Source organism: Conger conger, chromosome 12 (assembly GCF_963514075.1).
Source record: "Conger conger chromosome 12, fConCon1.1, whole genome shotgun sequence".
Classification (NCBI taxonomy): Eukaryota; Metazoa; Chordata; class Actinopteri; order Anguilliformes; family Congridae; genus Conger; species Conger conger.
Window position 1 is genome coordinate 19429407 of NC_083771.1, and position 13088 is coordinate 19442494.

Below are 13088 nucleotides of genomic sequence, written 5' to 3' on the forward strand. Positions count from 1 at the left end.
ACTAGATTAGCGGTTATTAACTGATATATTTGTACAACTGAGAAAAAAGCCTGAGTTGAGGGGAAGGTACAAAAACAAAAACAGAAGCCTGAGAAGACCAAAGCCCATTCAATTTTACTATTTTACAATCATTTACAGTAGTACATTTCAAGAAGAAAAAAAAAAGGGACATTATTCAATTGATAACGAAAAAAATCCAGGTTATTTTACAGCTGAAATGGAAATTAAATAATTCACAGACAATGCTGAGGGGAATAGGGGGGGGGGGGGGGGGGGGGGGGGGGGGGGAGCTCAAATTAATAAAAATGAAGAAAAAAAAAAAAGATGGAAAAACAGCCAGGTGGGTCACAACACACACTGTAAACGAGGTACTTTGGAAGGTGAGCCCCAAGTCTTTCCGGTAGCGTCTGAAGAAAAAGAGAACACACAGAACCCCTCTCTGACTCAACCTGAAAGCATGATTACTGGTGAAGGTACGCGCTTCGTCATTACACATTATCGTTAAAAACTTAGACTAGCCGAGAATCACGTAGGAAGGTCAAAAACAAGAATCAAAACCACGATCCAGTGTTGAGGGCAGCACGACACAGACAGCGGTATTCAGGTCATTCGTGTCCGAGTAAAAAAGTCATCCGTTTATAAAAATAAAAAATGGGGGGAAAAGGGGGGGGCAGGGGCAAAAAAAACAAAAACAAACAAAAAAATCTTCCGCTGCGCCATTGGTGGCATTGCTTAAATATTACCAAAAAGAAAAAAAAAAAAAAAAAAAAGAAGGCAATTTGCCCCACCCCCCCACTTTACGGGACAGCACACCTTACCACCGGGAGAGAGGAGGGACCACACCGCCCCCTAGAGTTACACAGTGCGTAGTACGGCTTTCACAAGTCCCCATAAGGCAATTTCTGGGTTGGGATGTGTCTATGGCTCCGAGAACTGGCCCCAGCTCCAGGCCCGCTGTTATGTCTTGCGGCTGCACCACACCTGCTCCGGGGTGCTCTTGTGGTCGGACGAATACTCGAAGGGCGACCGTGACCGGTGTCCCAGGGGCGAGCGCGAGTCGTAGGGGGAGCGCTGGTCCCGGGGCGACCGCGGCCCGCTGCCTGTGGCCCGGTGGTCCGGCTGCCAGTCCGAATGGTAGCGGTAATCGCGGGAGGACTTGTGGTGCGAGTAGTCGGAGCCGGCCCGGTGGTCCGAGTGCGAGCGGTCCTTGGTGCTGCCGTCCATCCTGTGGTCGCGACTCGACCGCAGGTCGTCCATCTTCCTGTGCTTGTCGCTGTAATACCTGTCGCGGGAAGGGAGAAAGGGCGCGGTTAAGCACACCAGGATCACTAAATCTGGCCCTCTAATCCAAATCCAGCCCATGTTTTCTTCTCTCCTGGGTAATTAGTGCTACTGATTGGCCAGACTGGCTTCATCCCAGACTCCCAGGTAAAGGGAGGATGGAAAAGCAGCAGTGTCCAGCACTTGGACTGATTTCCACTAAATCGTAATCTCAAAAGCATCCCAGTGTCAGCTGATTTTTTGTGCATTTTCACTCATTCAAATCACTGATTGGCTAGAGTCCACACACCTTGTTCTCACAGCCTAAACTGGCTGTCAATAGAAAGGTAACCATAAAATCCCTGCACACACTGCGGCCCTCCAGGACTGGAGTTAAACCTGCAGACACTGCGGCCCACCAGGACTGGAGTCAAACCTGCAGACACTGCGGCCCTCCAGGACTGGAGTTAAACCTGCAGACACTGTGGCCCTCCAGGACTGGAGTTAAACCTGCAGACACTGCGGCCCACCAGGACTGGAGTCAAACCTGCAGACACTGCGGCCCTCCAGGACTGGAGTTAAACCTGCAGACACTGTGGCCCTCCAGGACTGGAGTTAAACCCGCAGACACTGCAGCCCTCCATGCCTGGAGTTAAACCAGCAGACACTGTGGCCCTCCAGGACTGGAGTTAAACCTGCAGACACTGCAGCCCTCCATGCCTGGAGTTAAACCAGCAGACACTGTGGCCCTCCAGGACTGGAGTTAAACCTGCACACACTGCGGCCCTCCAGGACTGGAGTTAAACCTGCAGACACTGCGGCCCTCCAGGACTGGAGTTAAACCTGCAGACACAGTGCCCCCTCCAGGACTGGAGTTAAACCCGCAGACACTGCGGCCCTCCAGGACTGGAGTTAAACCAGCAGACACTGTGGCCCTCCAGGACTGGAGTTAAACCTGCAGACACTGCAGCCCTCCATGCCTGGAGTTAAACCTGCACACACTGCGGCCCTCCAGGACTGGAGTTAAACCTGCAGACACTGCGGCCCTCCAGGACTGGAGTTAAACCTGCAGACACAGTGCCCCCTCCAGGACTGGAGTTAAACCTGCAGACACTGCGGCCCTCCAGGACTGGAGTTAAACCCGCAGACACTGCAGCCCTCCATGCCTGGAGTTAAACCAGCAGACACTGGGGCCCTCCAGGACTGGAGTTAAACCTGCAGACACTGCAGCCCTCCAGGACTGGAGTTAAACCTGCAGACACTGCGGCCCTCCAGGACTGGAGTTAAACCCGCAGACACTGCGGCCCTCCAGGACTGGAGTTAAACCTGCAGACACTGCAGCCCTCCAGGACTGGAGTTAAACCTGCAGACACTGCGGCCCTCCAGGACTGGAGTTAAACCCGCAGACACAGCGAGTCTCTCACACACCTGCTGTCGGGCCTCTCCGATCGGTAGTGGTCCCGTTCCCGGTGGTCTTTGCCGTTGCTGAAGGAGGGGTACGGCCTCTTTCGGGAGTCGCTGCTCTTCCTGTAGGGGTCAGGGGCGTGCCGGTCCTTCCCGTGCTCCGAGTAGCGGGACGAGTGGTGTCTGTCCGAGCTGTAGCTGTCTCTGCTGCTGTCGTCATGATGGGAGTTGTCCTTTAACCTCTCCACATCTGCAGGACAACAGCAGCGGGGAAAAGGGAAAACAATTCAATGGAGTGACGCAGGTGAACCCCAGGCGCATTGAGAAAAGCACTAAACTGTGTGATACAGGGCAAAACACAAAATGGAAAAAGTAGCCAAGGAAACACAAAGTGCAATATTTTTTAGAATGTAATTTATTCAAACATTACTAAGTGATGCTTCCTGTACTCCTGGTTGGACGTTCGGTCTCTTACTCATCAATTCCACAGAAAACCCAGATCTTATGTCGTGTGAGCAGGGACTGTATACAAATCGGTTTCATTTCACACAGCGGTCTTTATGCATCGCCATCATGTAGTCGATTCAGAGTATGTTCAAAGTTTCAGTGAGAAACCGAAAATATGTTGGGAGGCATTATCTCTGCGGAGTAATAGGCTAAATTCAAAGGACTTACCTGCGTGTTTAAAGCTGTGAGTTGTATTTACAGTACTAGTGTTATGGTCCGCTGCCTGCAAAGACATGGGTTTTTCATGTTAGACGGGGGTGCATGAATCAAAAAGCATATCAAAATGTCGGGAAAGCTAAACTTTACACAAATCTACGCTTTTCATTATTAGCCCTGAGCAATGGCAGCAGAAAACACAAAATAAGATGAACTATCCCTGCAGATTAGATGAGGTGAATGGCTAAAAAGACTTGCTGGAGTATGGTAAGAGAAAGACACACCTGAGCGTTTTCCTGTCGCTTCTTAATCGCGTGCTTGTACAACTTGTGCAACTTCCTTGCGTCAAATTCAGTGAACTTCGAAACAAATATCCACAGATTCCTGGAGGGAAGCAAAAACAAAAAGGGTGAGAAAAGCTGGCCGGGAACAAAGGGTGTTTCAGCAACAAAGATGGGAGGTGTGGGGGGGGGATACAGTGATCGTGACTGCCCTGTGTGAGTGTGTGTGTGTGTGTGTGTGAGTGAGACAATGGGAGAGTCTTCCTGAAACATTTTGAGACCTGTCCTCACTTAAACAGCCTTCCATGCAACGGGTGACCTGCACACCACTAATTGGGATAAGTACTCAGATGAATACTCAGATGAAACCTCAGACTGCAGCTAAACCTTCTCTCACGCAGTGAGAACAGGCTGCCAAACGCCCACAGCAGGAGAAACACTGGATTACTCTCAACTCCAGTCCTGGAATCACCCCCTCAACCCCCGTTGATTGACGGCGCTTACTTCCTCCACTGCTTGATCTGGTCAGGGTTGGAGTACTCCTTCAGACACTCTGTGATGTGGTCTCCGATCTTGATGAGGCACTGCCTGGTGTGTTCCAGCTGCTCCCGCTCCGACAGGCCCTTCTCCGGCCGGTCCAGCTGCTTCAGAGCCGCCTTCACCGGACGCATCCGCTCCTTACACTGAAAGCACAGGACACCGTCAGTGTGGTCACATGACTGGGGCACTACTACGTCATAGCACAGGAAAGGTCACATGACACTATTACAGCACTATTACTAACAGAGCAAAATGAAATGATGCTTAGTATATTGTACATGAGGGGTGTTTGTGGCTGTAAATCGATGCATTCACTCATAATTAGGGACACCACAATCTAGAGCATGTGAAGCCATGTGAAGAAGACTCTAGTGACCTCTTGCTGTGGGATGACTGAACGACAGGTGAGAAAACTGCCCTTGATAAAATGGCGTTCTTCCACATAAAATACCTGTGGTCCATCTGAGCTTAACTACGAACAGACACCCCGTTTGCTGCAAGGAAACTCACCACGCTGAAGGTCTTCTGATCCAGCTCCTCCGACTCCTCACACACGGGAACGTTGTCTCCGCCGGCCGTGATGTGGACAGGAGTATCGCCTGCCTTTTTCGACTTCTCCCGAATCTCAACCTTCACCTCGGTTATCTGAACGCAAAGCCATTCGGTCAGGAAAGCACCGGACCGTTCAAACCCCGGACAACCCACACACTGGGTGTATATCAGTTTTCAGTATGCTTGTTATTTGCTAATTTGTGCCACACTTGCTGTATATTCCATTTATAACTGAAGTTAGGAAGTACTGCGAATTTGAATCCTTAGCCTCTTCACCAATTGCCCCTTATCATTATACACAAAAAATAGATGAAGCAAAAGGGCCGTTAACCCCAACACTGATGACCATTAATTTTTTTTGTTGAGTCCTACAGCTTTAGAGCTTTGCCTTGCTTCACATCACCGCATAGATTGGCAGTTAGTTTCAGAATAAATTTGCAAGCTCTTTTAGCAAGCCCTTAAATGATGCATTATTAATCCTTTATGATCAGCCAGTCAGAACGTTTAGATTTGATATAGCAATTTGTTGGCAAATTACACAGCGATGTATTCACAATAAAAGCTGTGAGCGGCTCGCTTCTTCATATACAAGGTGCTCTACAAATAAGAGTTCTTCATCTTACGTCATATGCCATTATAGTGAATCAAAGCACCACGTACTGAAGTCACGCTGTACCTAACCATTACAAGGACAAAATAAATCAGTAAGTTTGCAACGATGGGATGGAGGTCCATTCTCAAAAAGAGGCGGGAGGAAGTTACCTTCTCCTCCTTGATGTCCTCCTTCTTGTAGGCAGGTTCCAAAGGCTTGGGCTCCTTCTTCTCCTTCGCTTCCTTCTTCTCCTTGGTCTCCCGGACCTCCTCCTTTTTCTCCTTCTTGCCCTCTTTTTTGATCTCCTTCTCCTTTATCTCTCTTTCTTCAGGCTCCTTCTTGGGCACCACCTCAGGCTCGGGTTCCTCCTCCGGCTCCTTGGGCGCCCGCTCCACCTTCGCTCTCCGGCTGGGAGTCTTCACCGGGACCACCTCCTGCAAACCAGCCCAGAGAGAGCGTTACTGTCTATCCATCTCATTCGCTGTGAAAGAAGTCTAATTACATTTATAGTGCATGCATTTTACCTTTACTTTGCACAAGTGGTTCTTAAATGTTTTAATATCGGGACCCAAATAGAAATACTCCTTCATTAGGATACTTGAAGGGGCACTAACAGGGTGTTGCAGCTAAAGAGTGTCATGTGTGCGCAGTCCAGTCAACCTAACATGCTACAAATAAAGGTGAATAACTGTTGGGACCTGTAACGGAGCCGTCCAATACACACACAGCCTAGCGGCCTACAGACTCACTCCAGGGCAAGCCTCGTACACTCCCATGACCCACATTGTTGTACACCTTGCCGGCCAGCAGAGGATGGGCTCCCCATCTATAACTGGGTTCCTCTTCAGATTTCTTCCAATCATGGAATCACTACTGTTTGAGGGTTTTGCCTCATGGTACTTGCTTGGTATTTGGGGGTTCAGGACTGGGTTTTGCCTTTCTGCTACTCTGTAAAGGGTCTTTGTGACATTTTTCAATTAAAAAAAGAAAAGAAAAGAAAAAGAATAACACTATACATACAAAACTGACTTGCCTTAAATTACTTCAATATCAAAATTAAGCAACTTTTGTAAGAGCCCCTGCAAGTCAATTCTCTGTTGTTTCCGTGTTCAGTAAGCCACACAAAACCTTAAACCATTCCAGGGGTTTCAGTTAACAATGCCAAAATACCTTCTCTTCCTCCTTCTCCTCCTCCTCCTCCTCATCCTCCTCTTCCTCGGAGCTCTTCTCCGACGGCGTGGGCGAGGACTCGCTCTTCACCGTCTCCTCCACCTTGGCCGGTTTCACCATCTTGTTCTTCTTATTCCTGGGTTTCCTCTTGCGGGAACTGGCCTGTAGACAAGCGGATTTAGCGGCAAATTCCAGGCAGGCTCAAGTCCTTTTCATGTGTGTGTTGAGAAGACAATCCCTCACAGCAACGTTTCCAAATAAGCATAACACGTATTATCCTCAAAAAGAATCTTTGCCCAAGTTCCAGCTGCAAGCAAGCTGCACTAAAGTACCCTCCACAAAAGCCCCACTGAATTATAAATGAAATGGACCCACACCTCTAGTTTTCACCAATCAAGACTCCTGAATGTGCCCAATTCCATTGAACATCTGAATTCCCCGCAAACCACGGCCAAACAAAGACACCTGGAAGAGGATACCTTCCTGTGCTTCATACATCCTCTACAGTATATGAGGAAAAGATAAATAAATGGGGGCGTCATTCATAACTTACTATAAATACCTTCATGGATTTTTTCGGGAAGGATCCTGCAAGCACTGCGCAAAATTCTGAATGACTGGACAAGCTTGGGACGTAAAACTTGAAAGAACATTGACGTGTGGATGACGCACCGCGACGTAGCGATTTGGGGTGCACGGGAGCGTGGACCTCAATGGATGACTGGGGCAACTCACCGTTCCCGCCTGCCTCTGTGCCTCCTTTTTGGCCAGATCCCGGCTCAATAATTTTATGAGGTAGTCCGCTCTGGTCTGCAGCTGCTTGGCCTGGGGCTTCTTATCCGGGTCATCTGGCAGGAGCTGGGGGGGACAGAGGGAGAATGGGAAAAATGAACACCAGAGAGGAAGTCTCGCCTGACCACAAAGGTGACCTAAATATCGGCGTGGCCCACAGGCAAACCGAGACCTGGAGCAGAGGCTCACCTTAGGGTACAACACCGTGTTAAGAAGTAAAGTCTAGGTAAAAGTCTACTACAGTGCACTTGGGGTTGGGCATATCCTATGACTGTTCTTTACTGGCCCAGAAGCCAGAAGCAGGGGTCTCCAAACTTGGCCCTGGCGAGTCATGGGAGTTGATCGTTTTGTTGAAACTTTCTACTTAGCGATGGAGTTATGGAACACTACCAAAGTACCAACAGTACCAAAAGCCTACTACTCAAAGGATTAAAGCAGAACCCATCTAAAACACCTCACTTCACCTGGTTTCTTTAGGTCTGAACTGGTCCACTGACGCACCTTGTGTGTGATTTTGAGTTGACAAAGTGCAGACCACTGACACACCTTGTGTGGGATGTTGAGTTTACATAAAGCCACAAACGCACCTTGTGTGTGATTTTGAGTTGACAAAGTGCAGACCACTGACACACCTTGTGTGGGATGTTGAGTTTACATAAAGCCACAAACGCACCTTGTGTGTGAGGTGTAGGTCGGGGTCCATTTTGATCATCTCCCAGCTGCCGTAGCCATACTCGTAGATCCCGATCAGCAGGTTTGAGTCGTCCTCTTTCCCCCAGTCGATGTCGAAATGAGCCGCCTTCGAGTGGCACGGGATGGTGTACCTGAGGAGATCGGAAGACAGTTAATCCACCTGGAGCCAGCTTCCCCCATTTGAAGACTCCTGTTATACATTCAGGTTCAGTTACGGTACCGCTAGTGCAGGTAGAACTGAAAGCTGCCAAAGAAACAAAGACAACTGGTCTCTTATAGAAGAGCCTCCTGACCTCTTCCTGTCTTCGGGGTCAGCGGGAATGGACTTGTGAAGAGGGGCCAGCTCCTCTTCGTGTGAGATCACCAGCTTGGCGTTCACCTGGACTCCCGAAATCCTGAACGTGGGACCCTTCACCTTCCCACGGCGACCTCCTGGGAAAGGACAGACAAAACTGCTGTGATCCAGCTGCCAATCACCATCGTCCCTCATGTAGCAGAACCACCACACCCAATAGGAAATGGCCCACTTAGTTCCATGCAGGCTTCACTACGTGAAAACTGGAGGCCGCTGCGTTGCACAGTCGCGTTTGTTTACCTGCTTTACCTGAGGTCTTTTCAGGTCCGCAGGGGTTTTCCCGCAGCGTTTTGATGCAGCCATTGTGTACCGTTTCCGCCAGCCTCTTGAGGTCGTACTCGGATTTTTCCATGAGCTCCGCGTCACGAGCGATGGCGTCCAGCCTGAGAGAGGAGGAGAGGCTTCATGAGCAAACCGCAGGCACCCAAAACAGTATCTGTGCCAGGTCGGCCGTCGAGGAACGCAAACAATGACGGTCTAAGACAAACACAAATAAGCCGGGTCTCTGCATCACCATTCAGTAGAGCTTACCTTTCCAGTGGCCCGCCAAACTTCTTATAGCTCTTTATGAATCTGTTGAAAGATAAGTAGGACAGTTGAGGAATATCTTTTTGAAGAGGGGTAAATTCAGGGTGGAAGAGCTGACGGGACCAGAAAGAAGGGTGGGTGTTTGAGGTGTAGTATACGTCCGAGAGGTGGGCCTGTATCGCCTTCTTTACCTGCGGATCTCGGCATCGCTGAACCCCTTGATGTTCTCCCGGGGGATGGTCCGTGGCCTCCCCCGTTTTTTGGGCCGTTTGCGGTCCGAGACGGAGTCGCTGTCGGACCCGGAATAGCGCCGGTTTCTGCTGCGCCGGCCTTCATTCCCGTTAAAGTTTATCTGGAACAATCCAAGACCCCACATTAGCCGGAAGAATTGAAAAAAATCATCCTGCACTTTTCAAGAACATTTTATTAGTGTTTCGGGTCAATGCCTCAAATTGTATCAAAAGGGTTTTAAGACATTAAATGTAGAAATAAGAGCATGAGAGAATCGTTTTGATTTCACTGTCATACGTAGCCTGAGCATTATTTTACTGCATGACTTTTTTGACTGCAAGTTTTCTACATTGTGATAAGCACTGTGACATAACTATGACTTCCTCCTGTGAACATTACTGGGATTTAGCAGACCCCACATGTCCAGACCTACTTGCACACACACTTTTGGATGTTTACTGAAGAAGATCAGGTTCAGTACTTTCAAGGGTATAACAGCAGTGTCCAACCTGGGAATCCAAACTGCAACCTTATAACGTAAGGCCAGTTCTCAAAAACCACTGCAGCCAGTAATCTCACAAACAAATAAAATGGCAAGCAGGTTTGATTCAAAACACAGAACCATAGTTCATTAAATAGCCTGATTTTGTTTTTGTGATAGTCAAATGGGAGAAACCAGTGCGATAGGAGGTCTCCCCCCAGGGCCCCGGGCGTGTTCAGGGACCCCGTGTGACGGTGAGACTGACCTGTTTGGCACAGTTCCTCATACGGGGCAGGAGGTAAATCTCCTCCAGCTCCTTCTGCCGCTCCTCCTCCTCCATCCTCCTCCTCTGCTCCTCTGGGATGATATGGTCCCAGCCGCGATGGTTACGGTCCGAGTCCATGTCCATCTCCTCGTCCTCCATCGTAGAGAAGTTTGCCACCTGTTGTGGGTATGGGGGGCGAGTCAGGGGCCGACACCGGAGAACCCACACGGGACCGACTTTCATGAATGCTGGGAGAACTACAGCGCCAAGTATGAAATGATTACGAGATGCCTTACAGGGAGTGAAATGCCCTTGAGAGTATGCGATGCCCTATAGGGAGAGATGCCCTGAAGTGTGTGAAATTCCATATAGGGAGAGACGCCCTTGAGTGTGTGCGATGCCCTATATGGAGAGATGCCCTTGAGTGTGTGCGATGCCCTATATGGAGAGATGCCCTTGAGTTTGTGCAATGCCCTATAGGGAGAGATGCCCTTGAGTTTGTGCAATGCCCTATAGGGAGAGATGCCCTTGAGTGTATGCGATGCCCGAGAAGGAGTGAGACGCCCTTGAGAAATTATGTTGAGTCTGGCTGTACCTTAAACTGAGAGAGAAGCTCCTCCCCAACAGTCGATGGACCTGGGTCGTTCTCCCTGGTTTCAGCTCGCTTCAAGATCTCATCAATATCCATTTCCTGTTAGAGGAGAAAGCAAGCTGCTTGAAAAAACAGATCTGGGATCAGTTCAGTGGAGGGTGGCACACCTATATGACCACAGTACTGACCTGAGGCTCCAGCTCCTCGCCTTCTTGCTCTTTGAAAAGCTCTTCAGCACCGAACTTGAGGATGGCAGACAGCTCCTCCTTGTTGAACGGGGTGGAACTGCAGGTGCAAACCACACATTCAACAAAAAGAAACAAAAGAACGAGTCCCAACAATGTTCATTGGCCAGGTGGAAGTATATTTCTGTATATTTAACTTTGTTAGGGGGCTCGATAAGCAAGGGATGTGGAACTGGTCACCTTTAAAATGTACGATTACACATCAGCATTACATCTTTCCTCAGACACAAAACTGACCTCCAGGTCCAAGACCAGACATAAGGATCCTCACCTGGAGGGGGCAGAGCCAGTGTGGAGGACTGTCTTCCCGGTGGTGTCCATTCGCTGGATGACCAAGTGGTCGAGCACCATCTTCTTTTTCGCCCTTTCGATGATGTCTTCCTCCACCGACCCCTTTGTCACTAGCCTGTAGATGTTCACCTTCAAAAAAGAAAGAGCAAAGCATTCAGTACCCATTTGCCCCAAACATTTTGTGCCTGTTTTCTAGCCCCTTTGTTAGTGATTTGCCGCAAATCAAATTGTCATCTATATGTAATTGTTGATGTTACTTTTAACTACAGTAGTCAAGTCACTGGCCAAGCTATTCCTATTTCCCTTGATAGCAATCTCTTCTGCATAATGGGAAAGTGTGTGTTTATAGGCCAGTACCTGTCCCTTTTGGTAAATGGGAAAGTGTGTGTTTATAGGCCAGTACCAGCCCCTTCTGGTTAATGGGAAAGTGTGTGTTTATAGGCCAGTACCTGTCCCTTCTGGTTAATGGGAAAGTGTGTGTTTATAGGCCAGTACCAGTCCATTCTGGTTAATGGGAAAGTGTGTGTTTATAGGCCAGTACCAGTCCCTTCTGGTTAATGGGAAAGTGTGTGTTTATAGGCCAGTACCAGTCCCTTCTGGTAAATGGGAAAGTGTGTGTTTATAGGCCAGTACCAGTCCCTTCTGGTAAATGGGAAAGTGTGTGTTCATAGGCCAGTACCAGTCCCTTCTGGTTAATGGGAAAGTGTGTGTTTATAGGCCAGTACCTGTCCCTTCTGGTAAATGGGAAAATGTGTGTTTATAGGCCAGTACCAGTCCATTCTGGTTAATGGGAAAGTGTGTGTTGATAGGCCAGTACCAGTCCCTTCTGGTTAATGGGAAAGTGTGTGTTTATAGGCCAGTACCAGTCCCTTCTGGTAAATGGGAAAGTGTGTGTTTATAGGCCAGTACCTGTCTCTTCTGGTTAATGGGAAAGTGTGTGTTTATAGGCCAGTACCAGCCCCTTCTGGTTAATGGGAAAGTGTGTGTTTATAGGCCAGTACCTGTCCCTTCTGGTTAATGGGAAAGTATGTGTTTATAGGCCAGTACCTGTCCCTTCTGGTTAATGGGAAAGTGTGTGTTTATAGGCCAGTACCAGTCCCTTCTGGTTAATGGGAATGTGTGTGTTTATAGGCCAGTACCAGTCCAATCTGGTTAATGGGAAAGTGTGTGTTTATAGGCCAGTACCAGTCCCTTCTGGTTAATGGGAATGTGTGTGTTTATAGGCCAGTACCAGTCCATTCTGGTTAATGGGAATGTGTGTGTTTATAGGCCAGTACCAGTCCCTTCTGGTTAATGGGAATGTGTGTGTTTATAGGCCAGTACCAGTCCATTCTGGTTAATGGGAAAGTGTGTGTTTATAGGCCAGTACCTGTCTCTTCTGGCCGATCCTGTGTGCCCGGGCCTGGGCCTGCAGGTCGTTCTGGGGGTTCCAGTCGGAGTCGAAGATGACGACCGTGTCGGCGGAGGCCAGGTTGATGCCCAGACCCCCGGCTCGCGTGGAGAGCAGGAAGCAGAAGTCCTGAGAGGAAGGAGAGAGAAAGTCCATAAAACTCAAAACAGGACAGTAGGCAACTTCCTGTTGTCATTATTATTTTTTTGCTTGGCAGAGACTGTTATCAGGGCAGGAAATTAAAATGACTTACATTTACCTTAAGTTATTTTCAAAATGAAATTTGGTTTAAGTACTCCATCTAGTGTGATAATGACTGAGAATGGAAGTAAAATAAGAATTCATTAAAAAAGATACTATAACAGGATGCTTCAAAGCACCCATACAAACAGAAATTCACATACGCGCCACAGGTACGTAGGGATGCGCGCGCGCGCACACACAGGCACACGCACACACTTACTTCAGAGTTCTCAGCATTAAAATGATCCAAAGCTTGCTTCCTCATCTCTCCTTTTATAGAGCCATCCAATCTCTACAGAGAGAGCAAAGATTAAGACCATAAACGACACTTAAATCCTCTACATTCACGTTTCAAGGCCTTTTCTCAAACGTGTCACTGCTTAAGGAAACGCAACCTAGGGAATATGCTTCTAGGGAACATATTTAAACCAGCTTTGCAATGCCTGCTAACTGAGCCTTTGAAACCAAGCTTTTATTTCTGACCATGTTATTGACTTTCACAGATTGACTTCGAGAAAAG

At 48.5% G+C, this 13088-nt stretch overlaps 1 protein-coding gene across 2 annotated transcripts in view; it reads right to left on the reverse strand.

Annotated features, from left to right (window-relative positions):
- Positions 1-277: 277 nt before the first annotated feature.
- Positions 278-13088, reverse strand: part of chd1 (chromodomain helicase DNA binding protein 1) — a 34937-nt gene continuing 22126 nt past the window's right edge. Inside the window, exons 18-37 of one of the 2 annotated variants that reach the window (XM_061262909.1) lie at positions 12789-12860; positions 12305-12454; positions 10916-11064; positions 10588-10684; positions 10403-10498; positions 9808-9984; positions 9022-9182; positions 8834-8875; positions 8552-8685; positions 8241-8379; positions 7928-8078; positions 7198-7320; positions 6463-6624; positions 5463-5726; positions 4659-4793; positions 4113-4291; positions 3612-3711; positions 3340-3394; positions 2689-2914; positions 278-1282 (exon numbers count right to left, since the gene is read on the reverse strand). In XM_061262909.1, coding sequence (XP_061118893.1) covers positions 958-1282; positions 2689-2914; positions 3340-3394; positions 3612-3711; positions 4113-4291; positions 4659-4793; positions 5463-5726; positions 6463-6624; positions 7198-7320; positions 7928-8078; positions 8241-8379; positions 8552-8685; positions 8834-8875; positions 9022-9182; positions 9808-9984; positions 10403-10498; positions 10588-10684; positions 10916-11064; positions 12305-12454; positions 12789-12860 — 2937 coding nt within the window. In that variant the 3' untranslated portion in view covers positions 278-957. Of the gene's footprint in view, positions 1283-2688; positions 2915-3339; positions 3395-3611; positions 3712-4112; positions 4292-4658; positions 4794-5462; positions 5727-6462; positions 6625-7197; positions 7321-7927; positions 8079-8240; positions 8380-8542; positions 8686-8833; positions 8876-9021; positions 9183-9807; positions 9985-10402; positions 10499-10587; positions 10685-10915; positions 11065-12304; positions 12455-12788; positions 12861-13088 lie in introns of both variants that reach the window. The other variant, XM_061262908.1, reaches the window with a different exon arrangement.